Raw genomic sequence first — 27,705 nt, 5'->3', positions numbered from 1 at the left:
AACTGTTCCATGTTTGGGTTGTGGTAGTGGTTGCATGCAATCTATATATGCGTTATAGTTCATAGAAACTTATACCAAAAAAAGTCAATTTTACTCTAGGTTAATTTATAAAATAGAACAAAATAAGAGTTTTCTTAGAGTTATAATAATTATGACCATATAAAAAAACATGATGCTCACTAAGGCTATTTTTCTAGAAATGTCTATTTTTTGTTGTTAAATAGTGTGAATTACTAACATATCATATGTAAAGAAAATATGTAAAGAAAAATTAATAAAAATTCATAACCTATATTTAAAATTACCAATGCAATATGTAACAAGAACTAATATTGTTTAGTTGGTATCATGAGAAGGCAATGAGATTGATTAATTAATTAAGCTAATAATAAGTTTAAATGAAATGTCATGCTCCAAATGTCATATATGACTATCAGATTTTTAGATTGTGCTGCAGATTGGTGGGAAGGAACAGCACAGAGATATGTGTAACAAGTTCCTAATCAATATGGTGACGGTCACCAACCTTAAGAAAAGAGGGGGTACCACACAAAGCAGTAGCATATCTTGGCCTGTCTTCTCCTTATCCACTGATCTCCTAAAGGGTAGGTACACAACTGCTACCACATTCTCTGTAGTAGTGAGAAAATAGCCAATTCTTTGCTACTGACAACGCGTGTGTTATGTCACCATTCTGGAATGCTAACAATCCATGCATGTCCATCTAACAGGTATTTACAGACAGCCATTCAGATTCTTGAACCACATTACACATTAGTGAGACTGCATCCTCAAAGGAGAAAAGGCAGAGTCAATACTTAGGTTCTCCACGTGATCGCTATTTCTAGGTCCTTTCTGATAAACTTGAACCCCGCGTTCCTCTCTCTGCCTCTGATTTCAGAGCTTTCATCTGGTGATTCTGATCCTGTGTGTGGTCTGACAGTCCAATCACAAATCTTTCTTTGCAGCTAAGAACGTATAACCCCCTGAAGGAAGACAAAAAAGAGCAGCAGGGCTTCAATCCCTGATGCTACTAGGAGCTCCAAAACCGCTATTTAAAACACTCCTGCAGAATAGCAATTAAGTATCACCCTTAACTATATTATATTATTTTTGGAATATCTATTACGGGTGTTAAAGACGCTTTGGTTGACCCCAAGATCTCAAAGCGGTCAATAATGCTGCCTTAAAAGCACTCTAATATCATAACAAAAGGAAAATAATCCATCTGTATACCGTTCCAGGCTATAAACATTCTCAGTAGGAATTGTACCTCTGACTTTCACTCTCTCATTAGAGCTTTACTTAATATGTCAGATCTGTGATCATGATTTTGGCTTGCAACTAGACAGATGGTATTCCATTGCACATTTAATGTTACAATTTCTAATATCACAATACAAAAATAGTGATCATGGGCTGCATATCCATTTTCTGTAGACACCCAGGAAAAATAACTCACATTTCCTCTTTTATCATCTACTTCTGTGCAGCCAGAAGGTTCCATGCCACGCCTTACCATCTGTTGATGGATTGCTTGCTAATATATTTTTGTTTTAATTAGGGAATTAATGGAGAATTCTAGATAACATAATATTCTGTGTAATAGTGATGGATGATCAGTTTTTAAAGAGTTTTAATATATCTAAGATTAACGCTAAATGAACCATTCTTGACTTTTTTCTTGATGTTTCAGAAGCCCCATCAGGATTTTGAAATTCCTTGTATTTAAAAACAAAAAGAGCTTACAAAAATCCTACTAAACAGAAAATAGTCAGAATTAGAGCAGGTGATTCTTACTCCTATGTCACTGTGTTCAGCTTCCCAGGCACAAAAGTTCGCATCCTTCAATTAACACTAAACGAATGCAGTGATAACACATTGCACAACCCGTCAATTACCTCTATAGTAATATGATCCCTAGAATACCCTTTGACTTTCCAGTGCCCATGAACAAAATATGTGCATCTGCATTTCTACCTGAAGGCACCATGGTGTCCTTACAGACTTTTTGTTTTTCTTAAAAAAATAAACCTCCGCTCTCCTGAGAGGGCTTGCATTCAATGAGTCACATGTTCCTTTATAGAAACACAGTCCTAATTTGATTGATTCTTTTATAGTTTACACTGCTCTCACGTTTCCCAAGATTAATTGTTTGCTATGGTAAGGCTTTGTGTTACCTGAGGTTAGATGACATGCAAACAAAAAGATTTTGATATCTTCTCCTACTTTCAGGTAATTTTATTAAAAGTAATTTGAGGGGCGCCTGGGTGGCGCAGTCGGTTAGGCGTCCGATTTCAGCCAGGTCACGATATCGCGGTCCGTGAGTTCGAGCCCCACGTCAGGCTCTGGGCTGATGGCTCAGAGCCTGGAGCCTGTTTCCGATTCTGTGTCTCCCTCTCTCTCTGCCCCTCCCCTGTTCATGCTCTGTCTCTCTCTGTCCCAAAAATAAATAAACGTTGAAAAAAAAAAATTTAAAAAGTAATTTGAATGTTAAGTAAACTGATGTTTCCTTTGGTTCTGAAAACTGGCAGATTATTCTATTATGAAGCAAAAAACATATATATAGTTATAGTTAGTTATATAGTTATTAAAATTTTTTCAAAGTTTATAGGAGGTTGAAGAGTAATAATTTCCAAAGGATGCCCTCTAAATTTAAATTTAAAAATGCACTATTTTTGAGATCACTGATCTTAAAATTGGTAAATTTTTATCTGTGACATACACACTTGATGTAATTTATGACCATACACTTAATAATTACTTTTATTTTTTTGAAAAATAGAGCACAAGTAGGGGAGAGGGGCAGAGGGAGAGGGAGAGGGAGAGGAAGAGGGAGAATCTTAAGCAGGCTCCACACTCAGTGTGGAGCCAAATGCCGGGCTCAATCCCACGACTCTGGGATCATGACCTGTGCTGAAATCAAGGGTCAGATGCCCAACCAACTGAGCTACCCAGGTGCCCCAATAATTACTTTTTAATACCCCCATCTCCACAATGGAAATAATTCCTGAAAGTAAAGACAAATGTAATTAAGACAGCTGGAAACTGAATTTTATCACAATATGATGACATCAGTGAATTTCATCCACCAAAATAGACAGTATTTCTCATACCGCTCCTTTCACCAATTAATTTAAAAAAAATTTTTTTAATGTTTATTTATGAGAGTGAGAGAGAGAGACAGAGCATGAGCAGGGGAGAGGCAGAGAGAGAGGGAGACACATGTCTGAAGCAGGCTCCAGGCTCTGAGCTGTCATCACAGAGCCTGATGCGGGGCTTGAACTCACAGATTGTGAGATCATGACCTAAGTTGAAGTCAGGTGCTTAACCAACTGAGCCATCCAGGCGCCCCCACCAGTTAATTCTTATGACAAAGTAGATAGTTACAAATCCATTACAACCACTGGCCATACAACCAGTGCAAACGTGGGCCTGACACATAATCATTATTCACCGTATTTCATAGAAATTTAAAGTCCCACTTAAGCTTATCAACCTCAGCTCATACATATTGACCCTGTGATCATTCTTTATTGAGCAGATATCTATGGAATATTAACTTTGTGATCAGCACTATGACAGGCTTCAGTGAATAAAAGTAAGCACAAGTATACTGGGCCCTGCTGTCTGGAGTCTACACTGAAAAAGAAAGAAAGCCAATTTATAGAAATGTATAATTATATAGTGACATAACTAGTATGAAAGAAAAGAATATGGTGCTATAAACCTATGAAAATAGAGAAATCTGACCTTACCTAATGCGCAAACAAAGACTGTTATATAAGTGAAGCTAATGTTCAGTTGCATATAAAAATCACAAAATAAAAGTGACAGAAACAAGAGAGAAGTTTACTGCTCCCTCATAGAAAAAAACCTACTGGATATATGTGGCCCAAGGCTATTTATGGGAAGTCCAAGTAGCCAGAAGCCTATACTCCTTTTTTGGTTTCTTCCCAATTTAAGTATGTGCTTCTGCCTCATCGTTGAAGATGGTTGCTTGAGCTCCAGCAATCAGTTTGCATTCAAATCAGCAAGAAGGAGTGAAGTAGGGAATAGTGCCTTCCATCTCTTTTAAAGAGCTTTCTAGAAGTTTTGTACAACCTGTTCCCAAACATCAGTGGGTGAAAACTTAGTCATAAAGCCATACCTAGCTGTAGGAGAGGATGGTGCGGCCATGTGAAATGTGCCTAATTAAGAATTAGGAGTCTTGTAATAAAAAAGAAAGAAATTGATATTTGGAGGCAAGTACAGTGTCTGCCATAGCTCGCCTGAAAAGATGACTTTAGATCTGAGGTTTGAAGGTAAATAGTGGTGACAGATGGTGATAGGAGGAGGAGAATGAAGGGCTTTCCAGGCAAAGGCACAATCCACATGGTTGTGCCGGCGTCCCTTGCAATGGGATGTGGACCACTGGTGTCCAGTAGTCTTTTATGTGGGAAAAGAAAGAACTTATCTCTTGTTTTAGCAGTGCTGTTTTGAGATTTTTTTTTCCCCTAGAGAAAGAGGGCGCAAGTGAGTGAGAAGAGAGACACAGAGAGAGACAGAGACAGACAGAAGCGGGGCTCACCTAGAGCAGGGCTCGTGCTTACCCGAGGTGAGACTTGAACTCATCCGATGTGGGGACTCGAATTCACAAACTGTGAGATCATAACCTGAGCCGAAGTTAGATGTTTAACGACTGAGCCACCCAGGCACCCCTTGAGATTTTTAAAATATGCAATTCAAACTAATCCTAACTAATCCTATCTAATATAACGGCCTTTACTAACCCCTTAGATAAGGTCTAGTTTCCATATTTTACTATTTTTCTTGAGGCTGGTGCATAGTTTTATTTTGTTTATTAATAATCATAGGTTTACAATGAGTTTGTGTAAGCTTCCAACAGTATCAAAGACACAAGTAAATAAATCTCTCCTGTCAATATCATATAAATGTCACAAGTGTGTGTGTGCATAGACATATACACGCAGGTGTATGCCACATATACACATATTGTGTATATATACATATATATACACACAAACACACATATACATACATACATATTTTATAAAAGCTGAAGTACTTTTGCTAAAGTAAAGATTTTGAAAATTCTTAGGTGATAAATCTCACATTTTAGAAAATATTCCTTTGAAAACATGTCCTAAAGTCCATTTTACTGCTATGCTTTCATCTGATACATATTCTCTGGAACTATTCCCTGCCCATTTATTTTTTGACGAGAGGGTATTGGCAATTTATCCAAAACTATTTAAAATACTTTTAGAGCAGTCATTTGTTTTTTTTTTTTTTAATCCAGACTTGGCAGGAATAGTTTTGAAATACAGCTGAAGATACTATAATTTCACATAAACATTATCATAAGTCAAATATGAGAATTGTTATTTTGAATTTTGTTGGTCAGGATAATAAAATGCATCACTAAATAGGCTATTCTGATCTATAGATTTACTCAATAGGGATTCAAATTCTTTCAATACATAATGGTATTTTACCTAAGGAAGTTAAACATTAGTGTATTTGGTCTTAAAATATAAAAAATAAAAAAACACATAAGGAGTTACTTCTTTTACTTTTTTTTTCTTCTAAATTTTCTCTTTGGATTGGTTATTTCCCATATAAAAGGCTCCTGTCCTAATTAGCAAACAAACAAAAGCAGAAACAGACCCATAAATGCAGAGAACAAACTGATGGTTGCCAGAGGAGAGAAGGGTGGAGGGAAAAGGGTATTCAGCAAAATGGGTGAACAGAGTGGAAGTTATAGGCTTGCAGTTTTGGAATGAATATGTCACGGGGATAAGAGGGACAGCATAGACGGGGTGCCTGGGTGGCTCAGTCAGTTAAACACTGATTCTTGGTTTCAGCTCAGGTCATGACCTCATGGTTTGAGTTTGAGGGATTCTGTCTCTTTCTGCCCCTCCCCCCCCCCCCCCCCCTCCCCCAAAATAAATAAATAAACATTTTTTTTTTAAAAAGGCACAGCACAAAGAATATAGTCAATGGTACTGTAATAGCATTTTATGTTGAAAGATGGTAGTTAACTTGTGGTGAGCATAACAATGTACAGTTATCAAATCACTATGCTGTACACCTATTGCACACTATGTCAACTACATTGTACAATATTACTAACGTAATATTTTTCAACTATACTTCAATTTAAAAAAAAGGCTCCTGGAGTGCCTGCATGACTCAGTTGGTAAAGCGTCAGATGTCATTCGGCTCATGTCACGATCTTGCAGCTCATGGTTTCGAGCCCCGTGTTGGGCTCTGTGCTGACAGCTCAGAGCTTGGAGCCTGCTTCTGATTCTATGTCTCCCTTTCTCTCTACCCCTTCCCTGCTCTTACTCTGTCTCTCTCTCTCTCAAAAATAAATAAACATTAAAAAAAGTAAAAAAAAAGTAAGAAATTTAAAAAGAAGACTCCTTTCCTATGCACAGTATTAGCAAGTAGACATAACCTTCAATCACCTGCTTTTTCTACTAAAAAAAAGCCATTGGAAAATACCAGAGAGCATACATACATACATTCTTTTAAAAGAATAAAAGAAGTTAAGTTACCTGCTAACAAGCAACTTCTAAGGGTACTGTGTAAATATCTTAGAAAAGACTTTCAGGAAGAAAAGTGCATAAAATAAGTTTAATGTGAAAGATACTGATGCTGTAAGATTTATATATTCATGAAGTAGATGCACTGAGAAGTAAAGTGGGGAGCAAAGATAAATTAGGTGGAGAAAGAGCAAGTCAGTTTGGCTAGGAAGGCTCTATTAGAGATAATGAAATATATCTGGACAGAATACATTACCATCAACTTGCTTAGAGATGACAACATTGTCTTTTGACCTTTGTTATTGTGTTAGTTACCTATTGTTGCACAACAAATTCTAACATTTAGTAGCTGAAAAGCAGCGATTATTTATCATCCGTCATTGTTTTCATGAGTCGTCAGGAATTTGGGAATGGCTCAGTTGGATAGTTCTACCCCGGGCCTCTTCTGAGGCTGCAGTCAGAGGTTGGTTGGGGCAACAGTCATCTGAAGTCTTAACTACTAGAGGATACACTTCCAAAATGGTTCATTCACATGATTGGGAAGTTAATGCTGGCAATTGGCGGGGGGGGGGGGGGGGGCCCCCCCCCCAGCAGCTCCCCATGTGGGGCCATTCTGACAGGGCTGCTGAGCACCCCCACAGCATGGCAACTGGCTTGTGAGCAATTCCAAGGGCACAAAGTACAGGCTGCAATGCCTCACGATCTCATTTCAGAAGGCACACACTGTCACTTGAACCCTGTATTATTCACACAGCGTCAGTTCTAGTTTAATGAAGGAGAGTTCTCCACAAAGGCATACAAAGGCATGAGTAGCAGGTGGTGAGAATCATTGGAGGTTATCAGGAAGTCAGAAGACAAATCAGGTATTACTAATATTAGTATTATCACTATCATCATCATTTTTATTATAAAAGGGCCTACCATGTACTTAGCAGTATACTCATTTCTAATATTCATAAAATTCCTTTGCATCATTTCTTAGCTTCCTAAAATTCTAGGGATACAGGTTTAATTATTTTCATTTTAAAGTGAGAAGACTAAAATTCAGAGTAATCCAATAATTGGCCCAAAGTCACATAGGCAGTAAGGAAGGATATATGTTGATCTGATTCCAAATCTTAACACTCCTTCAACCATACATGATTCTCAGAAAATATTATGTGCTCTGGGCTGACCCTGATAGATTAAAAATGTCTGCATAGTGACCACTGTCCCTCTTAAATACAGCACAAAGTGCATGAGATGGAGACATTAGTCAACACTGATAATTCAGGTATTTTAAAACAATTGTTTCTATATTAGGTAAAATATATTTAATAGCTGTTATTTTACAAAATTAGAGTAATATTGTCAATTTTCTTCTCATTGAAACTAAATTAAAAAAAAAATCTGGAGGGGCACCTTGGTGGCTCAGTTGGTGAGCATCCGACTCTTGGTTTTGGCTCAGTCATGATCTCATGGCTTGGAGCCTCACATCAGGCCTTATGCTAGCAGCACCCATCCTGCTTGTGATTCTCTCTTCCTGTCTCTCTGCCCCTCTCCCACTCGTGCTGTCTGTCTTCTCAAAATAAGTAAACACACTTAAAAAAAATTCTGCAGACAAAGAATTAGTGAATTTACAACTAAACAGTTAACTTTCTTCGTGAGGGTTTTAAAATCACAATTTTCTTATGAACCCATGATTTTGAAGTTGCAAATATAACCTGGTATAAGGGCAGATATTTTATGAAAATTAAGTGCCATTCTGTAAGCCTTAAAATTGAGATTTAGCTGAAGGCATAAAGATAATGGCTAAACACACAAGGAGGGATTATTCTTGATAACTGAGAATCGTGTAGGCCGGGTAGAGCAACCACCTAACACCCCTCTTCTAACGAACACTTATTATTTTAATCAAGTTCTATTTTAAACTCATGATTTAAAGAAAAAAAATTTTTAACGTTTAATCATCTTTGACAGACAGAGAGAGACAGAGCATGAGCGGGGAAGGGGCAGAGAGAGGGAGACACAGAATCAGAAGCAGGCTCCAGGCTCTGAGCTGTCAGCACAGAGCCCGACGCGGGGCTCGAACTCACAAACCGCGAGATCATGACCTGAGCCGGTCGGTTGCTTAACCGACTGAGACACCCAGGCGCCCCTAAACTCAGGATTTTTAAAAAGGAACTGGTTGTTTTTTATATTGTAACCAGTGAAAAATTCAAAGATTTTGTTTAATCCTACACAGTTTCTAGGTGACAGATAAATAAATAATTAAAAACAAACAAATATTTTTCTTGACATGGCAACATATGAAGTCTGAATTTGGAAATTCTGTGACCAACACAGGCCCTAAAGGAAAGATAAGCTAAAGTTCACCACTCTTGAGCACTCGTCCTTGATTTAATCAGGTTCTCTTGGCAGTAGTTTGGAATCCTCAAAATCCATACATCAATTGGAGTTAAAAATTGAAACATGAAAAGCATTAACTAAAGGACTTCATCACAACAAATCAAAAGCATGTCTTTCTAAAACAGAATAATTATAGCTGTCCCTCGAACAACATGGGTTTGAACTGCACTGATTCAGATTTTTTCAGTACGGTAATATAAATGTATTTCCTCTTCCTTGTGATTTTCCGAATAACATTTTATTTTCTCTAGCTTACTTTATTGTACGAATAGAGTATATGATATATACAACACATAAAACATAAGCCAATTAACTTATTGGTAAGGCTTCTGGTCAACCGTAAGCTATTAGTAGTTAAGTTTTTGGGGAATTAAAAGCTATACAGAAATTTTCTATTGTTCAGGGTGTCAGTGCCCCAACTCCTACATTGTTTGAGGGTCAACTGTATTGAAAACTGGAGCAAGGCCTTATGGGTATTCCACCTATTCATCAGCTGTACTTCAAACAGAAAGTAACTCTCACAGTGCTAAAAAATTCTCCACCTCCTGTCCACTGTTTCCCAATTTGTGACATTTCTGAACAGACATCACTTGGAATTCTATTTAAAATGAAAATTCTTTGGCCCTTAGCAGATTTTCTGAATCATCTCTGGGGGTGGCACTTGGTAGCCTGCATTTTGGATAGTTACATATTCCGAAGCTTGAGAATCGCTATAACAATTCTAAGGATCTTTAACACTGATCCACAAGAGAGGAAGGATAAAATAAACTGTAGTCAATAACATAATATCCAAAATTCCAATGTCAATTCCCAGAAAGAATATGCACTGGCAACAGGAAGTAATTATATTCTTTAAAAAAATTTTTTTAATGTTTATTAATTTTTGAGGGGGGGGGAGAGAGAGAAAGAGAGAGTGCATGGTGGAGGGGCAGAGAGAGAGGGAGACACAGAATCAGAAGCAGGCTCCAGGCTCTGAGCTGTCAGCACAGAGCCCAACACGAGGTTCGAACTCATGAGCTGAGAGATCATAACCTGAGCCGAAGTTGGACGCTTAACCAACTCAGCCACCCAGATGCCCTGGGAAGTAATTATATTCTTGAGAAACAAAGTATTTCTTTCAAATATTTGATACTTCAATAATAATATTAATAAAAAGAATTCTGTACTTACACCTGTTTTATATTTGTGCATGTTGACTCCCAGAAGGAGCACTTCAACAGACCTTAACTGTATTTTAAAATCTATACAAAAATAAATTATTCCTTAATTATAACTTCTGTCATTTTTGTCTGTCTACTCTGAGAACCAAATACTGTTCTACCATGACTTTTGGATAACTTTCCTTGAAGAGACTCTAAGATTTTTAAGTGCAGAAACCAGGTGTTTTGTTCACCATTGTAAAAGTCTGGCATAATGGGGATACTCAACAAGGTGTGTTGAATGATTTGGTGCTTTTTTAAAAATATTTTTTTACATTTATTCATTTTTGAGAAACAGAAAGAGAAAGAGCACCAGCAGGGGAGGGGCAGAGAAAGAGGGAGACACAGAATCCGACGCGGGGCTCTAACTCACAAACCGTGAGATCATGCCCTGAGCCAAAATTGGACACTCAACCAACTGAGCCACCCAGGCGCCCCGAATGATTTGGTTCTTTATGCATTAACTATTTTAATGTCTAAAGAAAATGCTATTAAACAAATAATGTAGCTTAACAATGATAATGTATAATTCTTCAAATATAATAAATATATAATATTTTACAATAACATATATTTTAGGATTTCAAACAAGGTTTCCTCTTTTAACATGAATCAAAATACACACGTGGCTTTCTATAGGCCTATCATAACTTCAAAGATGGATAATTTTAGAAAACAGATTAATGCTATGCTAAATAAGAAAAACAAATAAAGGGAAACAGTATACTATATAACAGTGTAAAATGACACTGTAGTTCAGAGCTGTCACTTTTGCATTGAATGTACCTGGTAGAGAAAAACTAAGTGTAATTCTGTTTTCTATGAATCTTCTGTATTTTTTTTTCCACCAACATAATTGAAACTGTGAATATTTAAGCAACAGGAACTAGGTTACAATAATTTCTTCTTAATGACATCGTTCAGCTTTCCATTTAACTTTGCCAACTCTGCTTTGTGATTGAACACATCATTTTGTGAAATTATTTAAACACATTACACACCTTTTAGTACTGTTAAAATGCCTCATTATTTGTGAGATGCTCAGCAATTCTCAGATGCTTCTGCTGCCAATAAGATTTAATTTTGCTGGCTCCTAGTAGCATAAACTACTTTAGATCTTTACATAGTATATGGAGCACCCAACATACAAAGTGAGATACTCTCTAAGAATTTTTAGATATTTTGAATTTTATACTACATTAGCCAATTTCACAAACCGGTGATTTTAAATTTGCATTTGCATGTGTGCAAAACTTTAGATGATAATAAGTGATAATAAAAAATGCATTTATAAAAAGGAATCCAAGTACATTTTCAAAAGGATATGTAGTATCAATGCTCCAAAAGTATAAATTCTATAGGCACAAAACTATTTTATATAAAATTAAGATCTTGAAAAGTTTAATATATTTTAATAAGCTCCTGTACATAAAGTGGTAAAATCTGCTCTCTTAGCATTAATTTTTTCTAAATTTAAAATAAACCAAAAGAAAAAATATAACTTGTAAAATAAATTATGCTTTTAGTTGGAAAGTTCATTAATCCTTAAAAACAACAATAGCTAATCTTGATTGAGGGCCATGTTTATTAGAAGGAAATACTTTACACGATTTCATAAATAATTTACTTAGCATTAATGATGACCTCATGACTTACTCTTTTACAATAAATAGTTAAGGGAAGCAAAAATACAGAAATGATTCTTCTTGCTCATAGCCACACTCCCATAAATGGCAGAACTTGGTTTTCAATCCTGTGTTTAATTCCAAAGGACACAATCTTAACTATTATGGAATTTTACTGTTACCATTATGGTAACAGTAGAAAAGTTAACCATGAACTAGAATTAAAAGTGGATTTGGAGACAGAATTATTTAATTTAAATTTCCAAGTTATGATAAAGCTATCTTTATACGTACCTTTAAAGTCAAAGCATTTTGGTTGTCTACTCCAGAGAACCAAATAATGTTCTACCGTGACTTTTTGGATAACTTTCCTTGAGGAAACTCTAAGATTTTTAAGTGCAGAAACCAGGTGTTTTGCTCACCATTGTAAAAGTATGGCATAATGGAGATACTCAACAAGGTGTGTTTAATGATTTCATGAATTAATAGAGAAGAATTAATTTTAGGCGGTCTCCAACTTAAACATGAATTCATTCATTCATTCAAAAAATACAGACAACCTCTGTTTAACAGACATTAGGCTAAGTGTCAATGAACAACTGTAAGTAGCTAAGTAAAATACATTTTATGCTTCCAGGAGTTCACAGACCAGTCTTAGAGAGAGCTAAGTGAAAAACTACACACAGTATCATAAGCGGTATAACAGATATACGTCAATTACTTTACACAAGTGTAAGAATTAAGGTTCAGGAATGATATTCAAGGAGGGGGTTGAAAGAGAATTTTAGCTTCCAAAACGCATTCACAAAATAAAGCAAACACACACATAAAGAGGCAGGAACATCTAACTTGACAGAGAAAAACCTCAAGAGTCTCTCATTTAGCTGGAGACCTCTGCCTGAATTGCTATGCAACCCTGGAGCCACGGGGTCTTTCTTATCTCTATAGGGCTAATTTGCTTTCATTTCTCTTCTTTTTCTTACTTTCTTTTTTTTTTAAATTAGATTCAGGGGTGATATTCAAGGAGGAGTGATAAAGAGAAGGCTTCCAAATATGTTTATGAAATAAACCAAGTACATATACCCATAATGATACTTCTGAGTAGGTCAATATGTCCAAGGATTTCATGTCCCATCTGCCCCCTTCACCTCATTCGTTGCCAAAGTCATTTCATCCATTTCCATAGTGTTCTCTACTCTGTAAGCAGATGCCTCCCACATTTACATCTACTACTCAGACCTCTCTCCTGAGAGGCACAATTGTGTTTCTAACTGGTCTACTCAATCTGTCCAAAACTGAACTAAATATATTGTTTTTCAAAGCTGTTCCTCCTCCATATCCTTCTTTCCCTCATTAGAAACTTTGGGGGTAATCTTGCCTTGTCCTCTTTTGTGTCCTATATTCAGTAAGTGAAATTCTTTAGAATGTATCTCTTAATAGCTTTTCCCTCATGCTTAATTTCTTTTGGCTCATCCTTGCCACCTCCAGTGTGGTCCACAGACCCCATCTCTGCTGCTTCTGATACTGTTGCTGCTGGTTATGGAGCCCTTACTAACCACCTGGCACTGCACTTGGTGCATGAAATGATTATCTCAGAAGCATCTTCAATCATTTCCCTACTTCCAATTACCCTCCCCTCCAGACACTACCTGAAAAATGAAGCTATTTTAGCTAGGTATAAGTGAAATATATTTGTGGACATCAGCCTGGGAATCTTAGAACCATTTATGTGTTCCTAGGGGAAGGTCATTCTATATCGGGCTATCAGTAATGCCTACATGATGCAGGACAAGACATTCTTCCTTTCAACTTGGTAATCAATTCAACATTATTTGCTAATCATGGCTGTGTGCCAAGCACTCTGCTTGGTGTTAGTGATTTAACAGTGAAAAGAAGGATGCGGTACTCACAGAACATATAGTCCACCAGATTTTCAATAAACAGAAACCTCTGCAGGTTAAAGAATTATGATTTCCTACATGAAGCTCCAAGGGCTATTCATTGATTCCCTTGGTTGGTCTCACTGATGTCCAGAGTATTATTTAATTAATACAGGCATGTATTTAGGAGAGCTTTCCCTCCCGATTTCTCTTTTTGTCATTCAGTACAATTTCAGGATATAAGTTTACTAATATAGTAATAGGATATAGTATAGGATATAGTTTGGTTACTATAAAAATGCCTTTCCAATAGGAGAATGTCGTGTCAGTAAAGATAAAATGAGGAGGGGTAACTAAATGAAAACCTTAAGTTAAACACACACACACACACACACACACACACACACACACACACAATGAGACTGTAGTACAATGTTTTTAGTGGTAGAGCAGATTTCTATATGTTTATAAATAAATAGATCACTGAGGTTGGAAATTATGTAGCTTGGAATACTTTTGCTAATATATTTAAATATCAACACTACAGGCAGCAGACTATAAGGGAAAGGGCATGGACTTCTGGGTTCCCATAACTTTGATTTCAGACAGAAACTACATTATTTACTCTACACTGTTAACAACTATTTGAAATCCTTTTGTGTGCATCAGTTTTTCTGAGTATCAGTTTAGTGTTTGTTCTCATTTGTAGCACAGAGAAATCATAAAGATTCATCTGAATTTTTCTGAAAGCTACTGAATTGTTCTCTCTGCTCTAGTCCTATCATCAAGCCAAGGCACAGTTCAAAATTCTAACTAAACAGCAACTCCAAGCTTGTCAATCCTCACTGAAAATCCTTAAATCTCAAGTCCAAGATCACTGAGGATGACATTCAAATTTATGTTTAATTTTTGAGTTTGCACACTTCACTTTTAACCATTTCTTATCTCCAGTTTATGTTCCTGTTATACTAAACTCTGCCTTTCCCACACACCAGTAAGTGCCTCTGAATATGCTAGTCCATCTGTTCCACCTCTTATGTATCCCTGCCACTCGTAATCATGACTGCATACAACTGGATGATAGAGAAAAAATGCAATTCTCTCATTTATTTTTTTTTAATTTTTTTTTCAACGTTTATTTATTTTTGGGACAGAGAGAGACAGAGCATGAACGGGGGAGGGGCAGAGAGAGAGGGAGACACAGAATCAGAAACAGGCTCCAGGCTCTGAGCCATCAGCCCAGAGCCTGACGCGGGGCTCGAACTCACGGACCGCGAGATCGTGACCTGGCTGAAGTCGGACGCCCAACCGACTGCGCCACCCAGGCGCCCGCGCAATTCTCTCATTTAGCTGGGGATCTCTGCCTGTATTGCTATGTAACCCTGGAGCCATGGGGCCTTTCTTATCTCTATAGGGCTAATTTATTTATTTCTTTTTAATTAATTAATTTATTTATTTATTTTTAAAAAAATTTAATGTTTATTTATCTCGGAGAAACAGAGCGTGAGTTGGGGAGGGGCAAAAAGAAAGGGAGACAGAATCCGAAACAGGCTCCAGGCACTCAGTTGTCAGCACAGAGCCCGATGCGGGGCTCAAACTCACAAATCATGAGATCAAGACCTGAGCTGAAGTCGGATGGTTAACTGATTGAGCCACCTTGCTGCCCCAGTTTTGTTGTTGTTGTTGTTGTTGTTGTTGTTGTTGTTTTTAACACATAGCATGTGCCAAGTGTTCTACTAGATACTTTCAATGCATTTCAAAATCATCAACAATAAGAAGTTACAATGTGCTCCAAATAACAGAAAAATAACAGTGGACTCCTAGGTAGTACCAAAAGAATAGATGTTAAAAAAAAAAAATCTGGCTCTTTGCTAAAAAGCCAGAATTATCTCAACCTCATTCAATAACAAAGATATGGTGTGCCACACTAAAAACCAGTAAATCTTTTGAGTAAAATTCTTCATGCAATTGAAATTAGTAGCTTACTTTTTAGTATTCTGTTTATTTTGGGTGCTAATCCTATCTGCTGAATGGGAAATCTATATACTAATGAAATTTTAAATCTCTCTTGATGAAATATAAAAAAAAAAAACCTGAGTAATAAGGAATGGTAAAGAGATAGAAAGAAGAAAATCTCAAGGAGATTTTGTCTAGCTGCCATAAAAATGCATCTTAAAAATAATAAAATTAACATTTTTCCTTGATTACTCATGTAACCATTACCTACTTTGAAGAACTTTGAAGAACAGCAGTACACAAAAGTTTACTATTAAATTTACCTTTATATACACTTTAGATATTTTAACAGTAATGCTTCACCTGCTGCCTATATCATTAAAAAAAGAATTTGTTGCTGATTGTTTTAATTTTTCATATTTTTATCATTTACCTTCCTAATATATGCCCCCAGCTTATGAAACAGAGATACTGGCAGTATCCATGTCTAGGGACACAGATTGATAAAATGTTCTTGGGGATTAAGACAAAGCGTGATAAGTGCTCCAATGATTGTACGCACAGGCAAAGGAGCAACGGGAAGGAAGCAACTTAATACAGCCTGCAGAAATGAGGTGAATGAGTAAAAGCTTCACAGGAGAGGTGGCATTTGAGATGAGTCTTCAAGTAAAAAGAAAAAAAAACAAAACAAAAAAAATCCCAGTGGGCAGGTTCATGGAAGAGGTGGGCAGCAGAAGTATACAGACAGTATTCTGGGAGAGCAAAGCCAAGTAAATTAGCAGTATGTTGCGTGTGCACCAGACCATGAAGAGCTTTTCATGCCAAGCTGGAGAGATGAACTTTATCCTTTAAGGATGGAGGATACATGAAGTATTTATTTCAAACATAAAAATGGTGATTACTATGTGGCCATATTTTGTTTTCTGTGGGTCCCAGGGGGCAACAGAGTCAGTCACTCTTATACACAGTCCTGGCAGTTGATGTTATTAATGCTAGGATTAAATGGTAAAAAAAAGGTATTCTAAACAGAAATAACTTCCTTGCAGATTAAATAGACAAAGTTGCTCTCATCAGAAATAAATTCCTTTAATGTGAGGAAGTAGTACATAACCTTTATTTTGTTCTGTTTTTGATAACACCATGCTGTTTGTTATTATTGCTGTTCATAAAACTTGCATAGAGCTCCAACGAATAAAACTGGTAAATACAGAATAGGGAAACATTAAGAGCCTCAGAGTGTATTCTTCTTCCCTACTGTTTATGGCATCTACTAACAAACTTTCATGAAGTCTCAGGGCTGCGTGGTTACAGTCTGAAAACCACTAGGTGAAGACAGTTTATCTCTAGAAAATGAGGGGTAGCATGCTGGACCCCAATACCTCTGGGAGGATTCACACTTTAAGTCATGATTAGCCGATCTAGAGATTTAATAAAGCATATAGACTGTTTTATTTGCAACACTACAGCTAAATGTGAAATCACGTTGGGACATAATTGTTATGGACATAAAATTAGGGCGAATTTACTGCATTCTTATGTATAGTGTGTGTGTGTGTGTGTGTGTGTGTGTGTGTGTATACACACACACATATATACACAATATATATACACACACACATACATATATACATATATATATATCCATTCAAATTTGTTTTAAATAAGATTTCCCACTTATACACATTTGAGCTCCATAAATTGGCAGTTCTAATACACACAAACATTATAATCAATTTTTTCTTATGGTAGCATTTAATCTTAATTTTTGTCAACCAAAAGGAATTCTAAGCAACCACACTCCAGAACTTGATTTTTGGGGATAAACAATTCACTAAATATATAGTGCAAATTGAGTTCTGGCATCATCCAGAATCAAAGCACCTGTGAATTAAAAACAAAAAAACAAAAAAACAGATACGCGTATATTCACAGTAATATAGAACTGAGATCTCACACATAAGGAAATTAATTTAAATTAAGTGTTAGATAGTCTATACAAAAACAGTATTTGCATGTGTATGTAGAAGTATGAATATATTTGACTAAATTAAAATACAATGAAAAAGAAAGTCTTAATATCCTTTAGCTTATTTGTTGGCTTTTTACCTTTGAACTGTTCAGGTCAAATACATTTTAAATCTTACTCTTAAAATTTGGTAATGTACAGTTTCAGCAAATATGACAGAACAGTTTGAACATTTAATGAGAAGATGGAACTGAAACTGAATATTATTCATGCTAAGCTATCTTAAATGTTTTGCATATGCTAACTCTTATGCTAAAATAATTTTAAGAAAGTAAGCATTAAAATCTCAACTCCTTGATGCAGAATCGTTTCTGAAACACACTTATGCATGCCATTCCATAATGAGAACCACTTTTGAAAATTTAACTAATCATTTTCATGTTTTTCCCCAGAAATGGTCTGTTACTTCTCTTGCATCTCATCTCTTATAACAATATGTCAACCAAAGAAAATACATTGCCTTAAAATAGGTTGATACATATAACGAAGAAAACTAATCATGTTTAATTCTGCCCTTTGAAAATAAAAAGAGTCAGCTTTTATCAATCTTTACGTTTATGCTTTAAAAAATGATCTTTTTTTCTTCCTTCTCTTCTGCCAAAAACAAAAACGAATAGCAACAAAAAGTTAAGTGCACATTGCCTGTTACCATAAATGCCAGGATCAAATGTCACTTTATGAATTAAAAATGTGAAATAGAGTTCATTATTTGTCAACATTTCTATTTTGTCCAAATTCCTAGAGTTTGTACATGAATCGTTATAACATCAACAACAACAAAATGAGTGTTTAAAAATCATTCCAGTGTGTTTTCAAAGAAAATCATCTGCCAAGAAAGGTGTCAGCAAGATCTTTACCGAAGGAATTGTAAAAAGCTTGTGTCATGACTGAGCATATGGAATTTACTGACCCTTAAACTTTAAGAGACTGAAGTAGAATACCTAATGTCAAAAGCTGCCCCAAAGAGCCAGCTACAGGATATTGTAAAGAGTGTTTATATCTCAGTGTATGGAAAGGAAAAAAAAAAGTAATAATTCTGCAGAACAGCCCCAGGGCACTTGCATTTTGAGTCACTGCCACAATAAGCAGATCGCCACTGGGAAGTGAATATATTCTGTACCAGCACAGACTTGCACTATCAGTAGACATCAGTGTAAAGCAGGAGAGGCAACAGGATTAAAAATAGAAGTATAAAAACGGGGAGAGAGATGGAGTAATTATATTTACTGCTCATAGTTTGCAAAGGCAAAAGACATTAACAAATCAGATGTGCATTTATTCAGAGCCCTCTTTTAAAAGAATTCTGACTCCCATATTAATCTCTAGGTCTTTATATATATTTTTTTCAGAACACTGTAACTGTAGAGCTAAAATAATTAAATGTCAGGCTGTTTATATTCCCATAAAGTAAAATATATGGAGGGAAGAGGTTCATTTTCTCTTTTCATGTAATGATGAAATGACTGAATTACAAAGTAAACCTTAGTACTAAAAGATGCAGTTTGAGGACAAAAATGAGGAAGAATCTGATTTAGTTTAGGCTTATCCATTTTCCAGACTGATGACTGATTTATTCACAGGCAACTGAAATACATTTAGTAGGTAACAGCTTTGTTACTCACACTTATATTTATATTATAAATCATTCTGACTTCTTGATAACACAGAAAAGCTTCCATCTTAATGAGTTTCTACTTGATCTCAAATTGTAACGCATACTAAACATGGTATGTAAGCTTCCTATATTACTGATTGCCTGTATATTGCACATGTAACAAAATTAACTAACAAATTCTGTTGAGCTATGTGTATGAAATAGAAAACATTTTTCTAAGCCCAGAGGACATAGTTTTCAAAGTTCCATAATATGTCTCTTACTTCTATTCTCTCTGTGATATAGAAGAGAAGTAATTCTAATATTCACCATATTATAGCCATAAATAACAGTATCAGGAGACTCATCTCATAAACCCTCAAGGATGACACAGTAGCAAGTTTTAAAATCCCTGACAAAATTAAGTGTTTGTTATTATTTTGCTTGAATTCACAGAGAATTCTAATGCCATCCTATTTCCATATTTAAAAAACAGATTAAACTGACATGCACATTATCCATTTCTTACATCCTCTTTAACACTTGCACACTTTGCAGTTCTCCTTTGATTATATTTCCTTTTATTAAAAGTTTGACTATACATTAACTTCCTAAGTAGTGAAGCCATTTAAAACACACTTACTTGAAAAGTGTAAAACCGGGTCCCATTAGGAGGATGCACTTTAGGGGAGCCAGAAACGGTGTTCATATCCGAGAAAATCATTTCTGATCACAGAGACAATATAATCCACAAGGAGCTACAGATGCAGAGCAGAGAGCTTAGCGTACAGATAAATCCGTGCATGCATTGAGGGAGGCTAGAGGGTAAAATGAAATCTGCCCCATCCTTCATAGATACACAGTGATAGCATTTTGAATCTTTCTCCTACGTTTGAAATCTAAGCTGAAAGGTTATCAGCCACCGACCTTTTGTGCAGCTAGTTCTTTAGAACGTACAATGTTTTTTAAAAAATTAAAACACAGAAGGGGAAAAGCAAGAACCAACAATAAATGGAGCTTGTGCAGAATCTGGCAGTGCTGTGGACCTGCCCATCTGTTCTCAGTGATAATCACCTCCCTCCACCACAGTCTAGCAGAGTGATTATGCTAAATATCCTGGTTAACCAATAACATACAGTTTCATTTCAGGGAAGCGCGCACAGTGTAATACAGAGGACCTCTTCTGACTAACCTGAAGCATGTTTCGTATGCTGTTTAAAGCCGTATTTAGCAACAAATTATTGTTCCATCACTCTTATTTCTGTATGTTTCCAGATCTCTTTGTTACTCCCAGCCTTTTCAATGAGATTTTAGACTTTTGTACAAATCCTTTTCTTTGAAAGGGAAGAATATTTTTAAGTTTAGAGATCAAAGCATATTATAGTTGGCTAGAACATTAAGGCTCAAGACATACAATTCAGGAAAGCTATAAAATACTAGGAGTATTATCAAATAAAATGCACTAAATATTTCTACTTTTCTGAACTCTTAACGCACATCACAATATGAACATAATCATTACTCTAATTCTCCCATTTTAACTCAAAAATCATTAAGTTTCAAAGTTAACTAAAAAAGGACAATACACTTGTTTTTAAAAAATCAAAACTTTAACTCTCATATATAGAAAAAAAGAAAATTATCTTTTAGATACATGAAGATTTTTAAGTCAATATCCAAAAACATTAACTGTAAACTGTATAGGCTGTGCTGCAAAGCGTGTTCATTTTTTATGTCTTTTAACACAGATTATTCAGTCTGTATAAAAGACCATATTCAGATGACTTTACACTTTTTAGAGGTAAAAATAAATGCTCCATTTACACATGGTTCAAAGGTGGAGACTTCAGGAGAACAGAGATGAGAATGAGCCCAAAGTGGTGACTTTGTGAATGTATCTAAGATGGCATAGTTATATATAATTAACAACCAGGAACCACCTGCTTTGAACCTGAAGACTATCAAACTATGATGGTGATGGGCTCTCAAAACTTAAACTTTTATTCATTTGTAGCTTTTATTTGCCAACTATGATTCAAATTTATATCAATGAGGAGGAAGCAGAAACATGATTCTCAATTCTTTAGATAGGACCCCCACATTCTGGTAAATTCTGCAAGTAGGTAATTGTTTGCTCGGTAAACTGCTAAATAAACCAGAAGACAATTTTTAAACAAATGTTTAATTTGAGAATAATCTTACATTTATGGAAGAGTTACAGAGATAGTACAGAGAGTTCCCATACATCCCTCAACGGATTTCTCTGTTAACATCTTGTATTACTCCGATACATTTGTCAAAACTGAGTAACTGATATTGGTACATTATTATTAAATAAACTCCAGACTTTACTATGGTTTCACTAGTCATTCTACTAATGTCTCTTTTGTGTTCTTGGTTCCCATCCAGGGTTTCACATTCATTTTGTTTCCGTGTCTCCTGAGTTTCCTCTGGCCTGTGACACCTTCTCAGCTTTTCCTTGTTTTTCATGATCTTGATAATCTTTGGAAGACTTAAGATTTACTGGCCAAGTATCCCACAGGCTACCCTGCTTTGATGCTTTTATTAACTTTATTTGATGTTTCCCTAATGATTAGCATTGGGCTATGGGTTTTAGGGAAGAATACCACAGAGGTAAAGTGTCCTCATCATATATTGATGAAGTGACCTCATCACAACATCATGGGAGTATGTGATATCCACCTATCACTAGTGATATTAACCATCACTTGGTAAGGTGGTGTTTGCCAGGTTTCTCTACTGTAAAGTTACTATGTTTTCTTTTCCATACTCTATTCTTTGGAACTTGGCCACTAAGTCTAGTATATTCTCCAAGAGGTGATAGAAAGTGGTAAAATTAAGCTTTACATCCTGGGGGAGGGTAGTGTTTATATGTATTAAATGGAATTTTTCTGTAAAGAAGATCTGCCTCATCTATAATTATTTTTTCAACTATTTACTTCTACCAGTATGAACTCAGAGATATTTATTTTATACATAGAGTTATTATACAATATAATTTATTTTGATGCTTAAATCGTCCCAGATTTGGCTACGGGGAAGTCCTTCAGGTCGGCTCCGATTTCCCTTTGATGTGTTCCCATCCTTTTTTTCCTTTGAGCACACAAATGATTATTTTTTAAAACTGATTTTTTTCCTCCTGCATGATTTACCTAGTTACTAAAACTATTAGTCATCTTAACTATAACTCTACCACTGCAATTTAAATAGAAAAATCGTGCTTTCTTTTCCATGATTATTTAAGCAGCTACCTTATATTTTTTAAATATTCTTTTTTCCCTTCTGATTTTTTAGGCTACATGGGATTCTTTCAAGTGACTATCAAATTAAATAAAATAAGTATACAGGCATACTAGCTTTGGTAATTAGCTATGTATGTAAAAAATTTTAGTTTTTCCCACTCAGAGATACTTCCTCTTATGGTTGGCAGGGCCAGGTAAGTCTGCTCCTCAAAGAGCTATCAGTGGAAACAATGTCTCGAAAACAAATGTGAAGCTTCTTGTGAACCCAGGTTTTAAAGGAATTTTTATTTATTTTTTTTTGCCAAACAGATTATTATGGTGCAAATAAAACCCGTGTGTTTTATGCTTACCTGTAAATTGGTTCTGATATAATACAGACCATATGATTCACTAGATTTCTTATTATTATTTAGAAGGCCAGTAAATCAAATATTCATGGTATAATATTACATATCCCCGGCATAATTTCATATATTTGCTGAATTTGCCTCAACCAACAAACTATTTCAGCAAGGAATTCTGAAGCTTTTTGGCCAAGAAAGGTACAGGTTTTTCTTTTTCACAGTTTTTGTGTGGGGAGGGGAAGAAAGAATTAATGTTGAGTAAGCTGGAAGGAGAAACAGTATAAATATATAATTATTTTAAATACAGTGCTTTACTCTAAATGTTGCAGAAATTGCCAAAAGATACATGCCTCCCCAAACTTTTGTTTTCTAAGCAGGCTATTTATGATAATGATGGTATATAATTGTACTGAATGTTTATTTGAAGATAACTTTCTTTCTCTGCTTGGTAGCCAACAGGGAAAGTGGTGTCCACATCTGAAAATTGAAAGGATACAGAACCTTGCCTTGTCCATTTTGGTTATAGAAGTCTGGTACTATTTCTTGGCCCTAGCATCACAATTATAAGAGATACAGTCTCTGTCCTTATTAAGGAATTTTAAATTTGGTGGGAGAGACATCGATTACTAAGAGGTTATTAACTAACAAGACAACTGACATGAAGTTTAGTAAGTGCTAATGACTGACTTAATGTAAAGGAAACTGAGTTCATTTGAAAAGTATCTAACACAGGGATATATCAAAATGACCTTGGCAAAGGCAGGAGGTTGAAGGAAGAGAAGGAACAATGCATGAAGACATACAAGATGACAGGGAATGTTTTGGGAAATATGACTGAAAGCATTTCAGGGCACCTGAGGTAACTGTGTTAGACGTGTTTTCTCATATATAAACTTTTCTCAAGTGAAATTAATAAAGAGACTTATTAACCTGGTCAACACCCCATTTCTATGAAATCAAGTAAAGTAAGAACATTCTGATCTCAAAAAATATATAAAATGTAGACACATATTTTCATACTTTTGGTTAGTATATTTTGACATCTTTCTTAAGTTTTCCAAATAGCTTTCCAAGATTTTTTTGGCTTGTCAAAAACTTCATTCTTAGTTTGATTGCGTTCAATTTATAATAACACTATTTTAAGTATTAACTCGAAAGTAAAAGATAGTACAATATTACTATGTGAAACAAAACTTACTGTGCTCAGGCCAGGACTCATTAGTTTCTGGGCCATGTCTACCAACCACATCAAGTACTGGTAAGATGTCCATTTTAATTGCTACCCACAGACCACCGCCCAAAAATCTCTCAAGATATATCTCTTCTCAAAAGAAAGAAATTATGAATACAAACTCCAGAAAAGTTTAATTCTAGCTGTCTCAACCACTTGAATTTTTACAGAAGGAAATCGAAAATGAGAAAGTAAAAGGATAACTAAATTACACTTTCTTAAAAATGGGTAAAATAAAAGTCCTGAAGCCAGACACTGTTTTTAATAGATTTACAGAGACGATTCCCAGAAGTCATTGAATCCACCTCTTGGCCTCTGAGAATAATTATTCTTAAAGCCTTATGAAATGTATGCTATCAACTTGATTTGATAAAAAGTTCAAAAACATACTTTGGAGTCTACTATTCCATATACTGTCAGGAGGATTCAGCTCACACTTTTTTTATATCCCTTCAATGTAACCTTTTAAACAAATAACTGTTTGGTATATTCTACTTCAATACAAGCAATTCAATACACCTTTTTTTGTTCATTTACAGGTATTGAATAAGAAGCTCAAAAATTTGCTAGAGTGATAATACTTTGGGGAATTAAAGAAATACACTGAAAGGGCTGTTCATGTGCTGTTAGTTTCTGATAAATGCTCAGGAGGAAAAATGCCATACTGGACAAAAATAGGAATGAGAGAGAGAGAGAAAGAGAGAGAGAAAGACAAGGACGAGGAAGAGAGATATCACTACAATTTACACCATAACACTATAGGATAACAAAGAATTCTCTAGCCAAGCGTTCAGCTAGAAGTCATGCCAGATGGAGTGAAATTTGCAGTCCAGATGGGCAATACATCCTAGTGATCCATATGGATGGCATGTGGAAGCTAGTTAAGTACATATTGCCAGCTAGATTATCTATCATATCTATCTACTAAATGTGTAGTCATATTTATGCATCTCTATATATCTGCATCCTTCTCTTCATATCATGACTTCTACAAGATTGAGCAAAGATGACCCTGTGTACACAGACAAAACTGTAAGTTTACTTTTACACCCTGCCTCAGAGTCTCCTTCCTGAGAGTCACAGCTGCTTGTGCATAGGTTGGTAGGTTTTGTTCATTCATTCATTTATTCATGCATTTATTCAAAAAATTTTTATCGAAGAGCAATTAAGTGCCAGACACCTTTTACAGGTTAGAACAGAAATGAAGGGCAGGTGAATGAAGTGAAAGGAAACACTCACTGTGTTTGTAGTAAGCCAATGAGACACTCCACCAACAGGTATAATCAATTCCAGCAGTGAGATCTTACATTAGAAGATCCAAATTAAAAAACAACGAACAAAACAAAACAAAACTTGTAATGCCTCAAAGACTTTCTTCCAAGTTCAAGAGATTTTTTTAGCTACTTAAGTACTCATTGAGAGTGTCTCAAGTAAATAAATATAGAACCCTTTGTGATCCTTCAAGATTTGTAGCTATGTGGACTAAATAAATAAACACAAATCAAGCATATTGAAATTTCCAAACTTCCATTTGTAACAAGACAAAAATATTAAATATGCTTTCAGTTCACATTTTGATGATAATGTGTTGGGTTATTTTTTTTTTCACATAATCTCATAAAGTTTTTTATATATGTCTAGATATTTTGCAGGTATGTAGATGCATGTATATATTTATGAGCATGTATGTTTTGTGTGTGCATTATACACGTGCATGACTATACACATGTGCATACACATATGTACACATACATGCACAAACATACTACATATATATTGTCTTCCAAACTCAAATTAGAAAATTTTAAAATGGTATCTTCTTTCCATAATCCTTCTTCTTTTGCACTTTGTTTTCTCTTTGCTTGAATGACATTTTTCACAAATATTTACATGTATTATAATAGCCCATAAACATCTTCATGCTTAAATTAAAAATATTAAACTGTCTGAAATTCAGGATTAAGCTTTGTTTTGTTTTGGTCCTTTAACAAAAAAAAAAATACTGATTGATTAGAACTCTATAATTCTATGACTCAATAATTTTACTATATTTTGTTAAGCTTCTCTCATGTTCTAAAATACATGTCATTAGCCTGGTTTACAAATCTCACATTACAGTTTTATGACAGGATGTTATTTCTTCATCTACCACTGTGGATACCAGACGCCCACACAGTTTAAGTTTTTATAACATCTGAAGGGGTTTCTGAGTTCTGACTTTTATAAACATAAATAGTTGAGAAATACTGGGTCTATTCTATGGCATGAGACCTACATATAGAATATTACATATTGAACTTAAACATGGATATACCCTACATGCACTATACTATTGTATAGTACAGTTTTGATATTAAATTTCCCTTTTTCTTAGAAATTGGCTAAATTCTTAGCTATTTGTGACCAATATTTCCACTCTGGATAAATCAATCTTTTTTTACTTTATTTATTGTCCAGTTTCCATAGATGTTCTCTGTTACTATACACCATAATTACCGCATCAGGATGCAAAAGAATTCTCAGTAACCGATACAGAATTTTTATTTTATTTTTTAAATCAAGAAGCATAATTTCCAGCTAAAGTCTGAGATGAAATAAGATTCCTTAGTGTGCAAAAGCGGCCTTATATAGACCTTCTTGTCTATAACTAACAAAACCAGCACAACGCAAGGCATAGAGAAGGCACCCAATAAATATTTGGGAAATACTTGACACATCTTCCTCTGGATGTTTTGTTTCTCTCTTTTCATGGGTTGTATTTTAATAGTAATTATCTCATTTTGACTTGCTGACTAGTCCTGAGAACTCAAAAAATACTTATTCTTATTCCCAGATTCTTATAGTTAATATGTGGTATATATAGCATTCAAAGTTTGGGCTGAATGCACTTCTTGGTACATAATAGTCAAGTTGTTGGTGAATAAATGAAAAACAAAAAGAGAGAATGCACAAATCACAGATATTCTAACTACCAACTCATATTGTTTGTATTAAATAATGCTGCCTAGTAGTTTAGAAAATGGATTTTTTAAAAAAGCTTCAAAAATAGATTTTAAAAAACAGGAAACAGATTGGAGCCCCTGGGTGGCTCAGTCACTTGAGCTCCAACTTCAGCTCAGGTCATGATCTCCTGGTTCATGAGTTCAAGCCCCACATCAGGCTCACCTCTGTCAGAGTGGAGCCTGCTTCAGATCCTCTGCCCCTCCTCTGCTTGTTCTTTCAAAAATAAATAAACATTAAAAAAATATGAAATAGAATGAGAAAGAAACTTTGCAAACTTACATGTATCCACCCACTTAAACGTACACACACATAAATTCATCTCCATGCACACATTCATGGAGTTTTGGGAGAAATATCATATTAAAGAGAAGAAAGGTATATTCCAAGCAAACAAAGCAGATGTTCTAATGCTCTTCATATAGTTCATTTGATATTAGTTTCTCTATACCATCTCAGAAGGTACAGGTTTAACTGATAGGATGAGAGGAAGAGAAGAATCATAATGGTGATCAATTCTATACAAGAGCTTTTCAGATAATGTTATCATAGCTATCTTGGAATAACAGAACATTTAAAAAAAACATTAATTTATAGGGATGGACATTCTACTCATAATCCCATGTTTAAGATTACAAAGATTATAAG

General features: G+C 35.3%; 1 protein-coding gene across 20 annotated transcripts in view; it reads right to left on the bottom strand.

Moving 5' to 3' along the window:
* Positions 1-27,705, bottom strand: part of PPFIA2 (PPFI scaffold protein A2) — a 478,162-nt gene that overhangs the window by 300,805 nt on the left and 149,652 nt on the right. For 4 of the 20 annotated variants that reach the window (XM_040491327.1, XM_040491328.1, XM_040491330.1 and 1 more), the window contains exon 1: positions 19,863-20,254. The exons of 15 other annotated variants lie outside the window; for them this stretch is intronic. In XM_040491327.1, coding sequence (XP_040347261.1) covers positions 19,863-19,943 — 81 coding nt within the window. In that variant the 5' untranslated portion in view covers positions 19,944-20,254. Of the gene's footprint in view, positions 1-19,862; positions 20,256-27,705 lie in introns of those variants that run through there. One more of the 20 variants, XM_040491326.1, reaches the window with a different exon arrangement.

This window comes from Herpailurus yagouaroundi, unplaced genomic scaffold (assembly GCF_014898765.1).
Source record: "Herpailurus yagouaroundi ecotype Mexico unplaced genomic scaffold, PumYag 182, whole genome shotgun sequence".
NCBI classification, from domain to species: domain Eukaryota; kingdom Metazoa; phylum Chordata; class Mammalia; order Carnivora; family Felidae; genus Herpailurus; species Herpailurus yagouaroundi.
The sequence above is the reverse complement of the archived record's forward strand: the minus strand, read 5'-3'. Positions and strand labels throughout refer to the sequence as shown.